The following is a 23,200-nucleotide window of genomic DNA, read 5'->3' on the forward strand; positions in this document are numbered from 1 at the left end:
CCGTTTTTTGATTGGGTTGTTTGTATTTTTTTTTGACACGGAGCTGAATGAGCTGTTTATATATACTTTAGAGATTAATCCTTTGTCCGTTAATTCGTCTGCAAATATTTTCTCCCATTCTGAGGGTTGTCTTTTTGTCTTGTTTATAGTTTCCTTTGCTGTGCCAAAGTTTCAGTAGGTCCCATTTGTTTATTTTTTGTTTATTTTTGTTTTTTTTGTTTTTTTTGCGGTACGTGGGCCTCTCACTGTTGTGGCCTCTCCCGTTGCGGAGCACAGGCTCCGGATGCGCAGGCTCAGCTGCCGTGGCTCACGGGCCTAGCCGCTCCGCGGCATGTGGGATCTTCCTGGAGCAGGGCACCAACCCGTGTCCCCTGCATCGACAGGCGGACTCTCAACCACTGCGCCACCAGGGAAGCCCTTTATTTTTGTCTTTATTTCCATTTCTCTAGGAGGTGGGTCTAGAAGGATCTTGCTGTGATTTATGTCATAGAGTGTTCTGCCTATGCTTTCCTCTACGAGTTTGATAGTGTCTGGTCTTATATTTAGGTCTTACGTCCTTTTTGAGTTTGCTTTGTGTATGGTGTTAGGAAGTGTTCTAATTGCATTCTTTTACATGTAGCTGTCTAGTTTTCCCAGCACCACTTATTGAAGAGACTGTCTTTTCTCCATTGTATATTCTTGCCTCCTTTATCAAAGATAAGATGACCATATGTGTGTGGGTTTATCTCTGGGCTTTCCCTCCTGTTGCATTGATCTATATTTCTGTTTTTGTGGCAGTATCATACTGTCTTGATTACTATAGCTCTGTAGTATAGTCTGAAGTCAGGGAGCCTGGTTGTTCGAGCTCCATTTTTTCCCCTCAAAATTGCTTTGGCTATTTGGGGTCTTTGGTGTCTCCATACAAATTTTAAGATTTTTTGGTCCTAGTTCTGTAAAGTAAAAAAAAAAAAATCCATTGGTAATTTGACAGGGATTTCGCTGAATCTGTAGATTGCTTTGAGAAGTATAGTCATTTTCACAATATTGATTCTTCCAATCCAAGAGCAGATGGTGTATCTCTCCATCTGTTTGTGTCATCTTTGCTTTCTTTCATCAGTGTCCTATAGTTTTCTGAGTACAGGTCTTTTACCTCCTTTGGTAGGTTTCTTCCTAGGTTTGTAATTCTTTTCGTTGCAGGGGCGAATGGGATTGTTTCCTTAATTTCTCTTTCTGATCTTTCGTTGCTGGTGTATAGGAATGCCAGAGATTTCTGTGCATTAATTTTATATCCTGCAACTTTACCAAATTCATTCATTAGCTCTAGTAGTTTTCTGGTGGCATCTTTAGGATTCTCTATGTATAGTATCATGTCACCTGCAAACAGTGACAGTTTTACTTCTTCTTTTCTGATTTGGATTCCTTTTATTTCTTTTTCTTCTCTGACTGCTATGGCTAAAACTTCCAAGACTATGTTGAATAAGAGTGGTGAGAGTGGACAGACTTGTCTTGTTCTCTTTGATTTCTTCAGTGATCTCTTGGTTACTTAGTAACGTAGTGTTTACCCTCCATGTGTCTGTGGTTTTTATGGTTTTTTTCCCTGTAATTTATTTCTAATCTCATAGTGCTGTGGTTGGAAAAGATGCTTGATATGACTTCAGTTTTCTTAAATTTGCCAAGGCTTGATTTGTAACCCAAGATATGATCTGTCCTGGAGAATGTTCCATGTGCCCTTCAGAATAAAGTGTATTCTGCCACTTTTGGGTGAAATGTTCTAAAAATATCATCAATTAAATCTAGCTGGTCTATTGTGTCATTTAGAGCTTGTGTTTGCTTGTTAATTTTCTGTCTGGATGATCTTTCCATTGGTGTGAGGTGTTAAGGGTCCCCCACTATCACTATGTTACCGTCGATTTCTCTTTTATAGCTGTTAGCAGTCGCCTTACGTATTGAGGTGCTATGTTGGGTGCATATATATTTATAATTGTTACATCTTCTTGGGTTGATCCCTTGATCATTATGTAGTATCCTTTCTTGTCTCTTGTAACATTCTTTCTTTTAAAGTCTATTTTATCTGATATGAGCATTGCTACTCCAGCTTTCTTTTGATTTCCATTTGCATGGAATATCTTTTTCCATCCCCTCACTTTCAGGCTGTATGTGTCCCTAGGTCTGAAGTGGGTCTCTTGTAGACAGCATATATAAATATGGGTCTTGTTTTCGTATCCATTCAGTGAGCCTTTGTCTTTTGGTTGGAGCATTTAATCCATTCACTTTTAAGGTAATTATTGATATGTATGTGTCTATTACCATTTTCTTAATTGTTATGGGTTTGGTTTTGTAGGTCCTATTCTTCTGTTGTGTTTCCCACTTAGAGAAGTTCCTTTAGCATTTGTTGTAAAGCTGGTTTGGTGGTGCTGAATTCTCTTAGCTTTTGCTTGTCGGTAAAGCTTTTGATTTCTCCACCGAATCTGAATGAGATCCTTGCCGGGTAGAGTAATCGTGGTTGTAGGTTCTTCCCTTTCATCACTTTAAACATATCATGCCACTCCCTTCTGGCTTGCAGAGTTTCTGCTGAGAAATCAGCTGTTAACCTTATGGGAGTTCCCTTGTATGTTATTTGTCGTTTTTCCCTTGCTGCTTTCAGTAATTTTTCTTTGTCTTTAATTTTTGCCAGTTTGATTACTATGTGTCTCGGCGTGTTTCTCCTTGGGTTTATCCTGCCTGGGACTCTCTGCGCTTCCTGGACTTGGGGGGCTATTTCCTTTCCCATGTTAGGCAAGTTTTGTGACTCTAATCTCTTCACGTATTTCCTCTGGTCCCCTTCTCTCTCTCTACTCCTTCTGGGATCCCTCTAATGGGAATGTTGGTGCGTATAATGTTGTCCCAGAGGTCTCTTAGGCTGTCTTCGTTTCTTTTCATTCCTTTTTCTTTATTCTGTTCCGCAGCAGTGAATTCCACCGTTCTGTCTTCCAGGTCACTTATCCGTTCTTCTGCCTCAGTTATTCTGCTATTGATTCCTTCTAGTGTAGTTTTCATTTCAGTTATTGTATTGTTCATCTCTGTTTGTTTGTTCTTTAAGTCTTCTAGGTCTTTGTGAAACATCTCTTGCATCTTCACTACCTTTGCCTCCATTCTTTTTCTGGAAGGTTGCCTGTCTCCACTTCATTTGGTGGTTTTTCTGGGGTTTTATCTTGTTCCTTCATCTGGTACATAGCCCTCTGCCTTTTCATCTTGTCTATCTTTCTGTGAATGTGGTTTTTGTTCCACAGGCTGCAGGACTGTAGTTCTTCCTGCCTCTGCTGTCTGCCCTCTGGTGGATGAGGCTATCTAAGAGGCTTGTGCAAGCTTCCTGATGGGAGGGACTGGTGGTGGGTAGAGCTGGCTGTTGCTCTGGTGGGCAGAGCTCAGTAAAACTTTAGTCTGCTTGTCTGCTGATGGGTGGGGCTGAGTTCACTCCCTGTTGGTTGTTTGGCCTGAGGTGACCCAGCACTGGAGGCCACAGGCTCTTTGGTGGGGCTAAGGGCGGACTCTGGGAGGCCTCACGCCAAGGAGCACTTCCCTGAACCTCTGCTGCCAGTGTCCTTGTCCCCACGGTGAGCTGCAGCCACCCCCCGCCTCTGCAGGAGACCCTCCAACACGAGCAGGTAGGTCCGGTTCAGTCTCCTGTGGGGTCACTGCTCCCTCCCCCTGGGTCCGGATGTGCACGCTACCTTGTGTGTGCCCTCCAGGAGTGGAGTCTCTGTTTCCCCCAGTCCTGCAATCAAATACAGCTAGGCTTCGAAGTCCGATTCTCTGGGAATTCCTCCTCCCATTGTCAGACCCCTAGGTTGGGAAACCTGACACGGGGCTCAGAAACTTCACTCCAGGGGGTGGACTTCCATGGTATAACTGTTTTCCAGTCTGTGAGCCACCCACCCAGGGGTTATGGGATTTGATTTTATTGTGATTGCAGCCCTCCCACTGTCTCACTCTAGCTTCTACTTTGTCTTATGGATGTGGAGTGTCTTTTCCAGTGAGTTCCAGTGTCTGTCTTCCTGTTGATGACTGTCCAGCACTTAGCTGTGATTCAGGTGCTCTCGCAAGAGGGAGTGAGCGCACGTCCTTCCACTCTGCCATCTTCTCACCAAATCCAAATGTCTTTAAAACGAGCTTGGCGTGTGTGTATGGATGGAGTGGGTGGGATATAAATGTTGTCAAGCAAGTCTTAACCCCAAACTTAATTTTTTCCCAATTTCTGTTTTCCCCCTTGCTTTATCCACTATTCTTTTTCCATCCCTTAATGATCCCTCAGAATTATTTCACAACTTCCCAGCTACTTTCAACCTCAGTGCACGTCACACCTGTTCCCCTTTCCCCAGCACAGGCTGGGCCTGTGCTTTGGGGAGCTACAGTGGGCCAGGTGGTTTTCCCACCCTTCTCCTCTTTGTCCCACTCTAAGCACTCGAAAACGAGACGAGGGGCCTTGTGTGTCTCTGGGACATCTTTGTCTTCTCCCACTTGTAAGCTGTAGATTCTCCACTCACTGCAGTGAGCTGCTTCTTTGACTCGGGGTTTCTCTGCTACCTCATGCCAACTTTAGGATCCCCTCTGGCGTTGACCGTCTCTGTGCAGTGTGGTGTGCTCACTCCCGTGCTGAATCCTCTCATCTCCAGCCTCATTAAAAGCATGCTTTTTCTTACCCTCCTTGTCACTGACCTCCCCCAAGCGAAGCCTCTTCTTAACTGCCTGGCTGTCCAGCGGTTAAGACTCCGTGCTTCTACCGCAGGGGGCGCGGGTTCGATCCCTGGTCAGGGAGCTTCTACTCCCAGTAATGCCTCCCTGGGCGGATCCTGAGCAAACCCAGGTCCCGTCAGCACGGACGTAGCCCCACGTTCTCCTGAAGCCCAAATCCCAGCGAGTACTCTGGAGACTGAACTCCTGTTGCACGGGAGCTGGCCCTTCTAGTCCCAAAGCGGAAGCCCTGGCAGCGCGTGTAAGTCACTTGAGATATTTAATAAGAGCATTACACTAGTCATAAAGCAACAGACACAGAAAACAAACTTACGGTCACCAAAGGCGAAGGGACAAATTAGGAGTCTGGGATGAACGTATATGCACACTATTCTATATGAAACAGATACTCAACAAGCTCTTACTGCACAGCACAAGGAGGAGCTCTACTCAGTATTCTGTGATAACCTATAAGGGAAAAGAATCTGAAAAAGAATGAATATATACATATATGTAAACCGAATCACTTTGCTGTACACCTGAAACTAATGCGACACTGTAGATCAACTACACTCCGATAAAAAATTACTTAAAAAACAGAACAAAACGATGAGCTGTTCCACTGCCTAGGACAATCCACTCGTATTCCTAGACCTTTGTCAACAGCAGTCCGGCACAAATGCAAACAGTAACGGCATGATCAAATGAGAATCCTGTCGAAGTCACTGTGTTAACACTCTTCCTGTGTAACTGCACATGTTACAGCGAAATGAGTATTGCGGTCAAAGAGAGCGAATGTAAAAATGTTTCAATAAACTTTACATCACTGTACAACCCCAAAGCTGGGTTTACTGCGGTGGCGGAATGCTTTCAGCAACATCACAGAGCAGATGTCTGAAATCGCTGCAAACTCCAACTTGGCTTTTACAATCCGAAGCCTTAACCCCACAGAGACAGATTTAATATGTTTCAGAAAACTTTTCCAAACCAAAAGAGGGACGCTGGCCGTCCTGATTAGTTTGTGAACAGGTCACTAATTATTTTACTTGAACAAAATGTTTATGGAGCAGTAAAATTTGATTGGCTATCTTTACCCTGGGACAATCTGCTTTGACGAGTGCTACCTCTAACTATTTCCGGCTTACCTTTATATTGTTGTCATGGCCAAGGTCATAACCGAGAGGTTGCTTACAAACGCCAGGAAAGCAACATCGACCGTGCTCTTTCGGGGGTGCGGTTGGTGGGATGCCTCGGCGTACACCATTATTGCATTGCTAGTGTTGGTCTAGTGCCAGCACCACTTAACTTCTTGCATATGGTGCCGAGCGTCACTTTACGAAACAAACATCCACGTAACTGTCCTGACTGAAATCTCTACTTTTCTGTCAATTCGTTTCCAGTCATCTTGGAGGGGGTGCCAACATTCACCTTCTCCGATTCAGCTCGAAGCATTCAAACAACAGTGCAACTTGGCAGATGATCAGTTCATAATACAATAACTGAGTTCTGTGATTTTGTACTTTTTCTCTCTCATTCACAAGGGGTCAGAAGCATCTCCCTGCATAATGCCGCTCCTCACAAGATCCGAATTACGTCTGGGACTTCAGAGCAACTGCCTGTCATCTTACAGTAAAACGTTATGTATAAAACATAACGGACGCCCTTCAGAGAGGCTGCACACCAGCTTCCCACACCCTTTGTTTCTTTGAACAGATTGGACGTAAGTGAACATTCTTTTCCTTCTTCTCAATCCACGTAGTATATGTTTCATAACCTTCATGAATGTTTTCAAAATGACTAAAACAAATTAAATACAGATAATTACTTTGCCATGAAGGCTTGAAGACACGGATCTTTTGACTTTTGCCAAGAATAAAAATAATAGGCTGCTAGGAGAAGGCTCCAACTGACGATTTGCAATGATGCCTTAAAAGTAGTTCTGGAAAAAACTGTAAAATTGAATACATAGCTATTTCTCATAAGCAGTTCGTTAACATCTGTAGTCGTAAGCCTGTTCATTACAGTGAAAAGTAAAAAAATTAACTGCCATTAAGAGTGTATGAGTTTGATTAGAGAGAGTCTTTTTACAAGATTGAAAAGCTCCATAGATAGTATCGAATTCTCCTTCACTAAAGTCACTTGAGGGCAATTAACTAGAATTTATTATGACAAGTGCAGGAACTGTGACCTAGGGACAGTAAAAGACTGCCTAGTGGCACATGGAGCTACAGCCAGCTTTGGAGCATTCTTTCTCCTTCTTTCCAGTAGCGTTTGTACTCTTAGATCTTATCATTCAATAGAACATCTCCCTTCAAACGGTAGGACAGAAGAGCAAACAACGTGCGAGGAAGGCCTTTCACGCGAAGACTGTGTAAAATGCCATTATGTAGATAATCCGGGCAGATTGCACGACGGACCTTTGTGATACGACAAAAAATATAACGACGGGTGAGTCTAGGCTATATTTTTGTAGGAACAGTAACTTTGAATAGCTATGTGCTAACGCTGGCAAACACAGGGCTAAGACCTTTACTTTTCATGTCTCAGCCATGTGAGGTTAAAACGTTACCTCTTCTCACAGATGAAGAAACAGAGGATGTTCAATAATTTGCCCCAAATTATAGAGCTAGTGAGGTCCAAAGCCGGGATTCAAATCCAGATCTCCCTCAATCACTACAACTCTGCGTAATAGTTAAGAAAAAAATTATCTATGGCCCAAAAGCACATGAAAAGATGCTCAACCTCACTAGTCATTGGAGAATTGCAAATGAAAACTACAATGAGGTGTCACCTCACACTGGTCAGAATGGCCATCATCAAAAACTCTACAAATAACAAATGCTGGAGAGGGTGTGGAGAAAAAGGGAACCCTCTTGCACTGCTGGTGGGAATGTAAATTGGTGCAGCCACTATGGAGAACAGTACGGAGGTTCCTCAAAAAACTAAAACTAAAACGACCATACAACCCAGCCATCCCACTCCTGGGCACAGATAAGGAGAAAACCATAACCTGAAAAAAAACGTGCACCCCAATGTTCACTGCAGCACTCTTTGTTTACAGTAGCACGGACATGGAAGCAAACCTAAACGTCCATCAACAGAGGAATGAACAAAGAAGATGTGGTACATATACACAATGGAACAGCACTCAACCATAAAAAAAGAACGAAATGATGCCACTTGCAGCAACATGGATGGACCCAGAGATGATCATACTAAGTGAAGTAAGTCAAAGAGAAAGACAAGTACCATACGATATCATTTCTATGTGGAATCTAAAATATGACACAAGTGAACTTATCTACAAAACAGAAACAGACTCACAGACATAGAGAGAGAACAGACGTGTGGTTGCCAAGGGGGAGAGGTCAGGAGACGGGTAGATTAGGAGTCTGGGATTAACATCTACACACTACTGTATATACCACAGATAACCCACAAGGACCTACTGTACAGCACAGGGAAGTCTGGTCACTATTCTCTAAAAGCCTGTATGAGAAAAGAGTCTGTAAAGTAATGGATATACGTATATGTATAACTGATTCACTTTGCTGTACGCCTGAAACGAACGCTGCACTGTAAATCATCAACTCTACTCCAATATAAAATAAAGATTAAATTACAAAAGAAAAGAAAAAATAATCTGAGAACGTTTACGTCTCAGTTACCTTTCATATAAATTCATTCTTGCGTTGTTGCAATTTGATCCTGTAGGCCTTGGGACTTCACTCTACTGCTTTAGTAGACATTAAAGAGACAAACAAACGCTGATACTAGCACCCCAGTTAGATGAACAAGTGCAGTGTCACTGGTTTCCATCTGACCTGGGAGGACAGGCCTTTGTAGCATCTACGTTTTAAATAAGGCAGAGCTTGCACTGTGTAGCACAGGGAACTCTACTCACTCAGTGTTCTGTAACAACCTGTATGGGAGAAGAATCTGAAAAAGAATGGACATATGTATAACGAAATCACTTTGCTGTACACCTGCAACTAACAACATTGTAGCTCGACTACACTCCAGTATAAAATAAAGATTAAAAATACTAGCTAAACAAGGACCTACCGTATAGCACAGGGAACTATATTAATTATTTTCCATTATAGGTTCTTACAAGATAATCTGATAAAATAACTGAAACTTTGCTGTACACCTGCAACTAACACACTATTGTAAATCAACCACACTTCGATAAAAAAAGATTACAAGGACAACAAGAACAAAAGGCAGGTCTGTAATCTTCGTTAAGCCACGTGCATTTGTTTCCTTGTGGCAACTGCTTTCTGGGAACAAATCCCCTTCTCTGGCATCATCCAACGTAAAGCTCTAATTTCAGCAGTATTGTCGTTGGATTTCTACAGGTGTGGCCTTTTCTCATCTATTCCATTCTTGCGTCTTTTTTTGGTATTCTTTTCCATGCCAACAGCATGGAAGTCAAGGTAGTCACAGTTTAGTCACCTGGGAAACCCTAAGTTTCAAGCAACAGGTATCTTCCTGTCATCTTGGGGATGGAATGAAGTGCTGGTACGGAGCTAAGGCTCTCCAGTAGATGGTCCTCTGGCCCCACTCCCTTCCTTCTTGCTGTATCCACGCATTTTGTTTGTTTGCTATATAACCTTGCAGGCCTCTCATTGTGACTCCAGGCTCACTCGTGGGAATGGGTTTGGCCAATGGCATGTCAGCTAACGTGACAGAGACAGAGGCTTGAAAAGCACGTGGGCAACTGGGCCCAGCCATCTGCCTTCACCTCTGCAGTCCCCTGGAGAACATGCTTGAGGCAGATTGCAGGAGAGAGCCGTCCAGCAGTGGAGATGCGCCAGTTACCAGCCTGAGCTGCGAGGGATCCTAACCAAGATCAGCAGGCTAGCTGACCCCCAGCTGACTCCAGATGCGCAAACAGTAAGAACTAGACCTGAACGGGGTTGAGTCCTGGTTCTGTTTCTCTATCTTCATTTCTCACCGTCTCCCCTTCCTCACTCAACTCTCTAGCCAGGCTTAATTAGACGACATCTCCCACTGCACCCTGCCACCTTCTGTCTCTACAGGTTTGCTTAACATGGCTGGCTGGTATGCCTTTACCGTACTGATAGGTACCCACTCTCTTTCAAGACTTAGTGATCACTTGCCCCAAGACCTTTTGGTTGTACCACCTCTGCCCTCTCTATGCCTTCTACCTACTCAGGCAGCTTGGCAAAGCTCTTCTCAACGTTTCACGATTTTCCCTTTCGCTCCAAAATTACACATTCTTAGAAGATTGTAATACAAGCTAAGTAAGATTTTAAGAAAAGCTTCCAAGGCAGGCTGATTAAGGAGTGAAAGGTCAGAGGGGTCAGGAGGGGAAGCTGGGAAAAGGGGCTATGGGGGGGGGGCGCCATTTGTTGGTATGAGTCACTTATACTTTAGCCCCTTAGAGGTGTGGGTCTTTCTGCATCACTCTTTTAATTACTCCTAAATCAAATTTCTACTTGAAGCGTCATGTGCCTCAGAATTACTTGTGCTAGGAAAGAACACTGTAGTTACAAAAAGGTTTATATAATGAAAGCAAGGCTGGTATGGATTTATTCAAAACATTTCTTTGTTGAAAAGTGATTGCTATTCTATCCTCTTCTACTTTGGCATATTCTATTTTTATTTGCTAAAGAAGCTTTCAAACTTGCTCCCCTAAAAATACATTTCTTCTCGTCCTTTGCCATGTACTTAATTCAAATAACTGTGGGGCGAGAGGGAGTGCTTCCTCTATTATCATCTCTCTGACCAGCTACTTGCTGCTGCTCTAGATCATCACATTGTCTCCGATGATACGGAGTATCTCATGGGCCCCAGCGAGAGAGGGGCTTCTCTGTGTTTCAGATAAGGTCTAAAATTCTTCCTAGGTGGGGGCCAATTGTTATATTTCAGAAGATGGCCCTGCTCGCCTCTGAATGAGACGAGGTATTTGGTATTCTTCGGCTATTCATTTTATTAAACCCTTTAAAAAAATGTGAAATAGATTCCGGAGACAAGACGGCAGAGGAGAAGAAGAACTTGAGCTCACCTCCTCTCATGAAAACACCCAAACCAAACTGCTGAACAACCACTGAGAAAAAAGACTAGGACCTACCAAAAAAGATATTCTACATCCAAAGACAGAAGAAGCCACAACAAGACAGACAGTAGGAGGGGTGCTTTTGCGATATAATCAAATCCCATGCCCGCCAGATGGGTGACCCAGAAAATGGAAAATAATTATATTGCAGAGGTTCTCTTACAGAAGTAAGCGTTCTGAGCCCCAACTTCAGGCTCCCCAGCCTGGGGGTCTGGCACCAGGAGGAGGAGCCCCCAGAGCATTGGCTTTGAAGACCAGCAGGGCTTGAGTGCAGGAGCCCCCACGGGACACGTGGTAACAGAGACTCCACTCTTGGAGGGCGCACATAAGGTTTCCTGTGAACTGGGACCCAGGGCAAAGCAGTGACTCGGCAGGAGCCTGGGTCAGACCTACCTGTGGGTCTCGGAGGGTCTCCTAGGGAGTTGGGGGTTGGCTGGGGCTCACTGTAGGGGCAAGGGCCAGAGGCCACAGGAAATACTCATCAGCGTGAGCTCTCCCGGAGAGCGCCATTTTGACACCGAGACCTTGCCCCCCCGCCCCCCACCACTGCCTGGGTCCAGTGCTGGTACACCTCAGGCCAAACAATGAACAGGGTGGAAACACAGCCCCACCCACCCATCAGCAGACGGCCTGCCTAAAGTCGTCCTGAGCACAAAGTCTCCTCTAAATGCACCTCTTGACATGGCCCTGCCCACCAGGGGGCAGGCAACAGTCCCTCCCACCAGGAAGCCCGCACAAGCCTCTGGACCATTCTCACCCACCAGGGTGCAGACAGACACCAGAAAAAAGAGGGAACTACAAACGTGCAGCCTGAGAAACAGAGACCACAAACACAGACAGTTACACCAAATGAGAGACGGCAGAGAAATATATTCCAGACAAAGGAACAAGACAGAACCCCAGAAGAACAACTAAATGAAGCGGAGATAGGTAATCTACCTGAAGAAGAATTCAGACTAATGAATTAAAAAAGAAAAAGCAACGCAAACACAACACTAAAGACAGTCATCAAATCACAAGAGAAGCGAACAAAAGAGGAAGGGAAGAAAAAAGACCTACAAAAACAAATCCAAAACAATGAACAAGATGGCAATAAGAACATACATATTGATAATTACCTGAAATGTAAAAGGATTAAATACTCCGACCAAAAGACATAAACTGGCTGAATGGATACAAAAATAGATCCCGTATATGTGCTGTCTACAAGAGACCCACTTCAGACCTAGGGACACGTACAGACAAAGTGAGAAGATGGAAAAAGGTATTCCATGCAAACGGAAATCCAAAGAAAGCTGGAGTAGCAATACTCATGTCAGACAAAATAGGCTTTAAAATCAAGACTGTTACAAGAGACAAAGAAGGACACTATATATATACAGTGATCAAAGGATCAAGCCATGAAGAGGATAAAACAATTGTAAATGTATATGCACCCAACAAAGGAGCACCTCAGTATATAAGGCGAATGCTAACAGCCATAAAAGGAGAAATCAACAGTAACAGAGTAATAGTGGGGGACTTTAACACCCCACTTACATCAACGGACAGATCATCCAGACAGAAAATCAATAAGGAAACACAGGCCTTAAATGACACATGAGACCAGATGGACTTAATCGATACTTATAGAACATTCCATCTGAAAGCAGCAGAATACACATTCTTCTCAAAGGCACATATAACATTCTCCAGGAGAGATGACAATGCGGAGCCACAAAGCGAGCCCCGGTAAGTTTAAGAAAATTGAACTCGTATCAAGCATCTTCTCCGACTACAACGCTATTAGATTAGAAATCAACTACAAAAAAACCCACAACCGTACAAAACACAAACACGTGGAGGTGAAACGATATGCTACTAACCAACCGATGGATCACTGAAGAAATCAAAGAGGAAATGAGAAACTACCCAGAGACAAACGAAAGCCTGATGACCCAAGACCCACGGGACGCGGCAGAAGCAACTGTAAGAGGGAAGTTTATAGCAATACTGTCTTACCTCAGGAAACAAGAAAAATCTCAAATAAACAACTTCACCTTATGCCTAAAGCAACTAGAGAAAGAAGAAGAGACAAAACCCAAAGTCAGTAGAAGGAAAGAAACCCTAAAGATCAGAGCAGAAAGAAATGAGATAGAGACAAAGAATACGTAAACAAAATTGATAAATAAATCTTTAGCCAGACTCATCAAGAAAAAGAGGGAGAAGGCTCTAATCCATAAAATTAGAAATGAAAAAGTTGAAGTTACAACAGGCACCACAGAAATACAAAGGATCATAAGAGACTACTACAAGCAACTCTATGCCAATAAAATGGACAATCTAGAAGAAATGGACAAATTCGTAGGAAGGTACAATCTCCCAAGACTGAACCAAGCAGAAATAGAAACTGTGAACAGACCAATCACAAGTACTGAAATTGAAAATGTGACTTAAAAACTCCCAACAAACGAAAGTCCAAGAGCAGAGCAGATGGCTTCACAGGCGAATTCTACCAAGCATTTAGAGGAGAGTTAACACCTATCATTCTGAAACTATTCCAAAAAAATCGCAGAGGAGGGAACACCCCATCACCCTGATACCAAGACCAAACAAAGATAGCACAAAAAAAGAAAATTACGGGCCAATATCCCTGATGAATATAGATGCAAAATTCCTCAACATAATACTAGCAAACCGAACCCGACAATACAGTACAAGGATCATACACCGTGATCAGGTGGGATTCATCCCAGGGATGCAAGGATTCTTCAATATCCGCAAATCAACCAATGTGACGCACCACATTGACAAACTGAAGAATAAAAACCATATGATCATCTCAATAGATGCAGAAAAAGCTTCTGACAAAATTCGACACCCATTTATGATTAAAAACTCTCCAGAAAGTGGGCACAGAGCCTCAACATAATAAAGACCATATATGACAAACCCACAGCTAACATGACACTCCACAGTGAAAAGCCGAAAGCATTCCCTCTAAGATCAGGAACAAGACAAGGACGCGCACTCCCACCACTTTTCTCCAACATGGCTTTGGAAGTCCTAGCCATGGCAATCAGAGAAGAAAAAGAAATAAAAGGAATCCCAATTGGAAAAGAAGTAAAACTGCCACTGTTTACAGAGGACACGATACTATACATAGAAAATCCTAAAGATGCTACCAGAAAACTACTCGAGCTCATCAATGAATGTGGTAAAGTTGCAGCTTACAGAATTAATACACAGAAATCTCTTGCATTTCTATATGTTAACGATGACAGGTCAGAAAGAGAAATTAAGGAAACAATCCCATTTACCATCACGTCAAAAAGAATAAAATTCCTAAGAATAAACCTACCCAAGGAGCCAAAATACCTGTACTCGAAAACTATAAGATGCTGATGAAAGAAACTGAAGATGACACACACAGATGGAAAGGAATTGGAAAAATCAATATTGTTCTTGAATTGGAAGAATCAATATTGTCAAAATGAGTATACTACCTAAGGCAAGCTACAGATTCAACACAATCCCTGCTAAATTACCAATGGCATTTTTCACAGAACTAGAGCAAAAAAATTTTAAATTTGTATGGAAACACAAAAAACCCCGAAGAGCCAAAGCAATCCTGAGAAAGGAAAACAGAGCTGGAGGAATCAGGCTCCTTGACTACAAAGCTACTATGGCACTGGCAGAGAAACAGAAATATAGACCAGTGGGACAGGATAGGAAGTCCAGAAATAAACCCATGCACCTATGGTCAACTAATCTATGTCAAAGGAGGCAAGGATATACAATGGAGAAGAGACAGCCTCTTCAATAAGTGTTGCAGGGAAAACTGGACAGCAACATGTTGAAGAATGAAACGAGAACATTCTCTAACACCATACACAAAAATCAACTCAAGGTGGATTAAAGACCTAAATGTAAGACCAGATACTATAAAACTCTCGGAGGAAAATATAGGCAGAACAACCTCTGCATAAATTGCAACAATATCTTTTTGGATCCACCTCCTGGAGTAATGAAAATAAAAACAAAAATAAACAAATGGGACCTAATTAAACTTAAAAGCTTTTGCACAGCAAAGGAAACCATAAACAAAACAAAAGGACAACCCACAAAATGGGAGAAAATATTTGCAAACAAAGCAACCGACAAAGGATGAATCTCCAAAATATACAAAAGCAGCTCATGCAGCTCAGTATCAAAAAAACAACCCAGTGAACAAATGGGCAGAAGATCTAAAGAGACATTTCTCCAAAGAAGACATACAGATGGCCAAAAAGCACATGAAAAGATGCTCAACATCACTAATTATTAGAGAAATGCAAATCAAAACGACCATGAGGTATCAGCTCACACGGCTCAGAATGGCCATCATTAAAAAATCTACAAACCATAAATGCTGGAGAGGGTGTGGAGAGAAGGGAACCCTCCTATGCTGTTGGTGGGAATGTGAATTGGTGCAGCCACTATGGAGAACAGTATGGAGGTTCCCGAAAAGAACTTAAAATCGAACTATACCATATGATCCAGCAATCCCACTCCTGGGCATGTATCCAGAGAAAACCATAATTTGAAAAGATACATGCACCCCAGTGTTCACTGCAGCACCACTTACAATAGCCAGGGCGTGGAAGCAACCTAAATATGTCCATCGACAGAGGAGTGAATAATGAAGATGTGGTACATATACACAATGGAATAGTACTCAGACATGAAAAAGGATGAAATAATGCCATCTGCAGCAACATGGATGCACCTCGAGATGCTCGTACTAAGCATGACACAAATGAACTTCTCTAAGAATCAGAAACAGACCGATACAGAGAACAGACTTGTGGGTTGCCAAGTGGGGGTGGGGGCAGGGTAGGGATGGAGTGGGAGTTTGGGACTAGCAGGTGCAAACTAGTACATACAGAATGGAGAGACAACGAGGTCCTGTTGTATAGCGCAGGGAACTGTATTCACTATCCTGTAATAACTAGTCATAAAAAAAGAACGAAATAACGCCGTCTGCAACAACATGGATGGACCTAGAGATGATCACACTAAGTGACGTAAGTCCGAAAGACAAGTACCCTGTGATATCACTTCTACGTGGAATCTAAGAAAGACAAGTACCCTGTGATATCACTTCTACGTGGAATCTAAAAAAAAGATACCAATGAACTTGTGTACAGAACACAAACAGACTCACAGACTTCAAAAACAAACTTACGGTTACCAAAGGGGAGAGGTCGGGGGAGGGACAGATTAGGACTTTGGGATTAACATCTACACACTACTGTATATACCGCAGATAACCCACAAGGGCCTACTGTACAGCACAGGGAACTCTGGTCACTATTCTCCGATAACCTATATGAGAAAAGAATCTGTAAAGTAAGGGATATACGTATCTGTATAACTGAATCACTTTGCTGTACACCCGAAACTAACACAACACTGTAAGTCAACTATACTCTAATAAATATGAAATAAAAACTAAAATAAAAAATAAAGTGACGTAGACCCAAGGTTAATAACGACAAAAAAATTCTGAAGTAACACTCAGAAAAGAAAACTGAATGTATGATACAATGACTAAACCATGTAACTCCCACCCAGCAAGTGCTGTTAACCCCATGATCTCCCCATGTTTTTCCAGTGGTGCCACTGCCCTCCCATCCAAGAGGCAACCGTCATCCTGACTTTTATTTATAGGTTTTACACCTGTGTATACATCTCTAAACACAAGAGCTTTTTATCTTTAACTTATGTACAAACAGACTCCTAGTGCAGTCATCCTTTTGTTTCCCGATTCCTTTAACAATATGTTTGTAAGAGTCGTCCATGTGGTTTGCTAGAGATCAAGAATTTTCAACGCCATCTGGCCTGTTATTTTTCCTAGCACAGTACGAGTGAGTGCTACCATCTTCTTGGTTAGGAAAGACAAACCGATAAATATTGTGTACCCTTTCCGCCCTCGTCTTCCCTTGATATTTAAATGCAGAAATGCAATCGATCTGAAAACAGTCACCAAACAGAGAAGTCAAGAGGGCGCGCGATACTCACTCACAACATTGGCTTGTCCGGTGAATATGGTGTACTGGAGCTCGTAGGAAACCACACTGAATTCGTCATCGGAGGTCCAGTGAACGGTGATGGTGTCATAGGAAGCCGTGCAGAGCTCTTCTCTAATTGTGGGAGGGTTGGGAGCTGTGGGGAGCAAGACGGTCATCAGCAGAGAAGCAGACACCTCTGGGATACATCTCAAAGGAGATGTTTGACAGTCAAAGCAGGCCTTTTAAAACATATCCACCAGAACTGCTATCCGAGAGATGGTGATGCCAATCCAAAGAGCATTTGCTTGGCTGGTTATATCACTGTGATTTTTCCCAGGTAGTGTGACTTCAGCCAGCCAGTATCTTCTATTTATCATGAAAGCATGTTCAGAAGGGTAAGCAAACAAACTCTCTTATTCGTGAAAGAAAACATGTCAAACAAAAAGTAAACAAGATGAACTCTTGTCATTTCATCCCCATTGTGGGGATGGCAAACTTTTTCGGTAAAGAGCTAGATGGTAAATATTTGAGGCTTTGTGGGTCCTCTGGTCTCCGTTCTGTACCGTGAAAGCGGCCAGAGACAATGTGTACTCAAGTAGACCCGGCCAGGTTCCAGTAGAACTTTATTTACAAAAACGAGTGAGGACCAGATTTGGCATGTGAGCCAAAGTTAGCCAACCTCTGAGCTACAAGATGCCACGTATTTTTATATTCAGGCGCCCAAGTGCAAAAATACTGATGTTTGTTATCCCATAACATATCAGTCAGATAAGTGTCTGAAAATTTTCTTTCATTACACGTTTTGAGGCCTTATAAAAATGTATTAGTGTGATCCAGTTTTCCTCTCATTTTTCAGTTGATAGGTGATATGTCAAATTAAGAACACGATTGCCAATCAATCATATCTAAGAAGCACATTTTCCTTCCTCAAGAAAAACAGGATGCCTTGGCATTTGATTAACTTATCGTTGGGGAAGGCTGCTGTTTTATGACTTGAACACATTCTGGAGTGGAGAAGTCTAAATCCTACCCAAATGATGATTTTAAGTGGACTTCTACTGGACTGATTTCAGTAACTGCTTTTATGAGACGAGTTTGTGAGCAAGAAAAAGCCTAGGCAGTGAGTGCTTTGCACCGGCAATAATATTTTAGAGCAGGAGCTGGCAAGCTATGGCTATGGGCCAAATCTGGCCCACGGCCTGTTTTTGTAAATAAAGTTTTATTGGAACACAGCCAGGCTCATTCACTTACGGACTGTCTCTGGCTGCCTTTGTGCAATAGCAGAATTGAGTAGTTGCAACCATATGTCCTGCAAAGACTAAAATATTTACCATCTGGCCCTTTACAGTCAGAGTCCGCCGAGCCCTGGTTTAAAGCGTCGATCCAGGCCTTTTGTTCCATTCTTCTGTACACCAGAACCTAACTTCAAAACGAGAAAACACATCTGCATCCGACAGATGAGCAACGTTTGCTTACACTATTAGAGAACTCTTTCCTGCGTGAAACTTTGATTAGGATGGATTAGTCCTAAAGAAACCCCAAGAGGGAGGGAAGTTCATGAGAATGGTAAACTTTTAAACTTGAATTGTTTTAGTACTCTGCACTTTGCCACTTGACGATACGTGCGGGACACAGATCGTACGAAGCAAGTCCCTTTTACATCTGTGGCATCAAGCCAGTTAGCCCAGCTCAGTCTATTGATTACTGAATTCCACAGACATTATGACGGCAGCCACTGCATCACGGTGTGCATTAAGGGATACTACTCAGCCATAAAATGAAATAATGCCATGTGCCATGGACTTAAGAGATGATCACATTAAGTGAAGTAAGTCAGGCAGGCAAAGACAAATACCATATGATACCACTTACATGTGGAATCTAAAATATGACACAGATGAACCTATCTATGAAACAGAAACAGACTCACAGACACAGAGAACAGACTTGTGGTGGCCGAGGGGGAGGGGAGGTGCTGAGGGATGGAGTGGGAGTTTGGGACTAGCAGATGCCAACTATTATATAGAGAATGGATAAACAGCAAGGTGCCACTGTATAGTGCGGGGAACTATATTCAACATCCCGTGATAAACCATAATGGAAAAGAATATGAAAAAGAATATATTGGGTTGGCTAAAAAGTTCATTTGGGTTTTGCCGGAAGCTTGTGTATACTATATATATACATATATATATATATATATATATGTATGTATAACTGAATCACTTTGCTGTACACCTGAAACTAACACAACACTGTAAATCACCTCTGCTTCAACAAAGTAAATTTAAAAAAAGAGATAACTTGAAAAAGAAAGTTGTGTATCAAGACAGAAGGGCTCTACAGAGCCTTAAAGCGTTCTTTCTGGAATATGACTTCATACATCTGTCTCCTGAAGTATCCACAGGCAAGATTTAGTGTCATCAAAAACAGAAGTATAGATCAATGGAAAGGACAGAAAGCCCAGAGAGAAAACCACGCACCTACGGTCACCTTATCTTTGATAAAGGAGGCAAGAATATACAACGGAGAAAAGACAGCCTCTTCAATAAGTGGTGCTGGGAAAACTGGACAGCTACATGTAAGAGAATGAAATTAGAACACTCCCTAACACCACACACAAAAATAAACTCAAGATGGATTAAAGACCTGAATGTAAGGCCAGGCACTATAAAACTTAGAGGAAAACATAGGCAGAACACTCTCTGACATACATCACAGCAAGATCCTTTTTGACCCAGCTCCTCGAGAAATGGAAATAAAAACAAAAATAAACAAATGGGACCTAATGAAACTTCAAAGCTTTTGCACAGCAAAGGAAACCATAAACAAGACGAAAAGACAACCCTCAGAATGGGAGAGAATATTTGCACGTGAAGCCAAGAATTAATCTCCAAAACATACAAGCAGCTCATGCAGCTCAATATCAAAAGAACAACCCAATCCAAAAATACGCAGAAGCCCTAAGCGGACATTTCTCCAAAGAAGATATACAGCTTGCCAACAAACACATGAAAGGATGCTCAGCATTGCTACTCATTAGAGAAGTGCAAATCAAAACTACAAGGAGGTGGGCTTCCCTGGTGGCGCAGTGGTTGAGAGTCCGCCTGCCGATGCAGGGGACGCGGGTTCGTGCCCTGGTCTGGGAAGATCCCGCATGCCGCGGAGCGGCTGGGCCCGTGAGCCATGGCCGCTGAGCCTGCGCGTCTGGAGCCTGTGCTCCACAAGGGGAGAGGCCAGAGGCCCGCGTACCACCACAAAACAAAAACAAACAAACAAAAAACTACAATGAGGTATCACTTCACACTAGTCAGAATGGCCATCATCAAAAAATCTACAAACAATAAATGCTGGAGAGGGTGTGGAGAAAAGGGAACCCTCTTGCACGGCTGGTGGGAATGTAAATTGATACAGCCACTGTGGAGAACAGTATGGAGGTTCCTTAAAGAACTAAAAAGAGAATTACCATACGACCCAGCAATCCCACTACTGGGCATATACCCTGAGAAAACCATAATTCAAAAAGAGTCATGTACCACAGGGTTCACTGCAGCTCTATTTACAACAGCCAGGACACGGAAGCAACCTAAGCGTGTGTGCATCGACAGATGAATGGATAAAGAAGATGTGGCACATATATACAGTGGAATATTACTCGGCCCTAAAAAGAAACGAAATTGAAGTTATTTGGAGTGAGGTGGATGGACCTAGAGTCTGTCATACAGAGTGAAGTTAAGTCAGAAGGAGGAAAACAAATACCGTGTGCTAACACATATATGTGGAATCTAAGGGGAAAAAAAAGGTTCTGAAAAACCTAGGGGCAGGACAGGAATAGAGATGCAGACATAGAGAATGGGCTTGAGGACACGGGGAGGGGGAAGGATAAGCTGGGACACAGTCATAGAGTGGCATGGACATATATACACTACCAGATGTAAAACAGATAGCTAGTGGGAAGCAGCCGCATAGCACAGGGAGACCAGCTCGGTGCTCTGTGACCACCTAGAGGGGTGGGATAGGGAGGGTGGGAGACGCGAGAGGGAGGGGACGTGGAGACACATGTATACGTATAGCTGATTCACTTCGTTATATAGAAGAAGCTAACACAACATTGTAAAGCAATTATACTCCAATAAAGATGTTTAAAAAAAAAAAAAGAACAGATAGAAAGCTTGGAAATAGACCCATGATACGTAGAACTTGACGTACAAAAAAGGCAGCACCACAAAGGTGGCAAAGCCATCTTCATGAGGAAGGAATTGATTGCTTAGAAATTACGTTGATAAAACTGGTTCAAAATATGACGAAAAATTCAGTTAAATCCCTACCTTACACTAAATACAAAGGTAAACTTCAGATAGCTTAAAGATATAAATGGAAAAGTAAAACAGTGAGGCTAATGGAAGCAGCAGAGTATCTTTGTGACTCACGATGGGGAAAGGTTTCTTTAACAAGATCCAAAGATACAAAACCTAAATCCCTACGATGTATATACTTTAAATATCTTACAATTTTATTTGTCGATTATACCTTAATAAAGCTGGAATGTTTTAAAAAATGAAAAAAATGGTAGAATTTATTAGTGAAAAACAAAGATTTAGTGCCATGTGCTGTGACTCGGATGAATAAGTAAGTGATACCGATCGAGAGACGCCTTCCACGGAGGAGGCCCAGCTGCATCATAAACACGCTTATTACTGTCCGTGTGGTCCCTGTTAGTGTGGGATCACCCTGCATGGGTCAGTGGAGAAATATTTACTCTCCCATCATCTAAACAGTTCACTGAATTATTTCCCCATCAACCAACGTAGAAAGGTTTGGTTCTCTCTGCATTGCAATACATGATTAAATATAAAGAACGCTGTGTTTGAAATAGGCAGGTAGCTGGGAGACACGTGGCAGGGGCTGTAATCAGGGAGGGAATGTCACCCCTCCGGGTTATTCACTTGACGCACCATTTAGAGGCATGTCAGAGGCGAAAAAAAAAATCTTGTTTTCACAGCCAGGCAGACTAACCCTGTTTTGATTATAAAGCCAATGGGTTTGTCCTGAAAAGTCAATATCCAGCTTACAGTAAACGAGAACAGCAGCACGTTGCCAGTTTCGATATTCATGCAGTTGGTATACCAGAACTGTTATCTTCTTGCCTCTGTCATAAACAGGACACAAGAAATGGTGGGCTAACGCTCCACAAACACTCCATTTCCTGCTTACGAATGTCTGATAAACTATTTGGACTTCGCAGGATCAGCCGAGCATCGTATGTTATGGCCGGGATCGATGTTATGTCTAGAAATGGCCCAAATTTGTATCGGAGGGTGACAGCTAAGAAGGCGTAATAGCAGGTACCCCATATGGTCTTTAGTTTGGCATAAACAGCCATCGGGATGATATACGGCGTACACTCTACAAGTCAGTGCAAACTGCTTTCACAGTTTCCCCTGCAGTCAGTACGCTGTCATTCACACAGAGATTAGAATGGGCATACGTTACTGAAATGCTCTTAAACGATCCTGGGGAAATGGGAAGGACATTCTTGACAATAAGACACTGATTCTGTGCAGAACGGCCACGTGCCCGGCCAGACACTTTTTGCTCTTCTCTGCCCTTGGGCGTGACCTTATGACGTGGACCTAGCCCACAAGACACGAGTGGAAGTTTGCTAGATGGATCTTTTGAACAAGCTTTTGGTTTTCCTCATAAACAGACTTGGCTGACAGAGCTTTTGGTCATCATTTCCCGTCTGTCCCTCTCTTTTTGTCCGTAACTTGGGCATAACGCTTGGAGGTGGAGTAGTTCTGCAGTCACGTGGCAAGACGGTGACGGTGGCAGAGCACAAAAAGAGAAAGAGCCTGGGGTCCGACGTCATCACTGAACCGCTGCCCAGCCCTGGACGGCAACAGAAGCCTCTGTTCTCCTGTTTCTGTGATAGGAACACTGTCTGATGGGTCTAGTCACTGCTAACTGGATTTTCTGTTGCTGTGACCGCACTCATTCCCAAATGATATAAGAAAACAGGAGATTTTTAATAGGATGCCATCATGAAAAGCATCTCAGCCCGAGAAAGGCTCACCTGCATGGCCCAACACAGTAGCCACGAGCTCCGTGTGGCCCTTTACATTTCACTTTAATTAAAGTGAAACAAAAGCAAAAACTCACTAACCACATTTCAGGTTTTCAACACAGCCCCACGTGGCTAGCAGGTATCCTACTGGACGGTGCGGAGTGCTTCTGTCATCCTAGAAAGTTCTGTGGCATGGTGTTAGTTGAGGTAAATCTCAGAGTGAAAAGCTACATTCATAAATAGTTGAAATCGAGTTTGGTTTCTTACTGGACGTGCTTTTTGAGTCAACTTATTTCTTCCTTCGTAGGCATCGTATGGTGTGAAAGAATC

At 42.8% G+C, this 23,200-nt stretch overlaps 1 protein-coding gene across 2 annotated transcripts in view; it reads right to left on the reverse strand.

Annotated features, from left to right (window-relative positions):
- Nucleotides 1–23,200, reverse strand: part of MID1 (midline 1) — a 126,836-nt gene that overhangs the window by 14,480 nt on the left and 89,156 nt on the right. For both annotated transcript variants that reach the window (XM_065900416.1, XM_065900415.1), the window contains exon 6: nucleotides 16,817–16,960. In XM_065900416.1, coding sequence (XP_065756488.1) covers nucleotides 16,817–16,960 — 144 coding nt within the window. The remainder of the gene's footprint in view (nucleotides 1–16,816; nucleotides 16,961–23,200) is intronic.

This window comes from Phocoena phocoena, chromosome X (assembly GCF_963924675.1).
Source record: "Phocoena phocoena chromosome X, mPhoPho1.1, whole genome shotgun sequence".
NCBI lineage: Eukaryota > Metazoa > Chordata > Mammalia > Artiodactyla > Phocoenidae > Phocoena > Phocoena phocoena.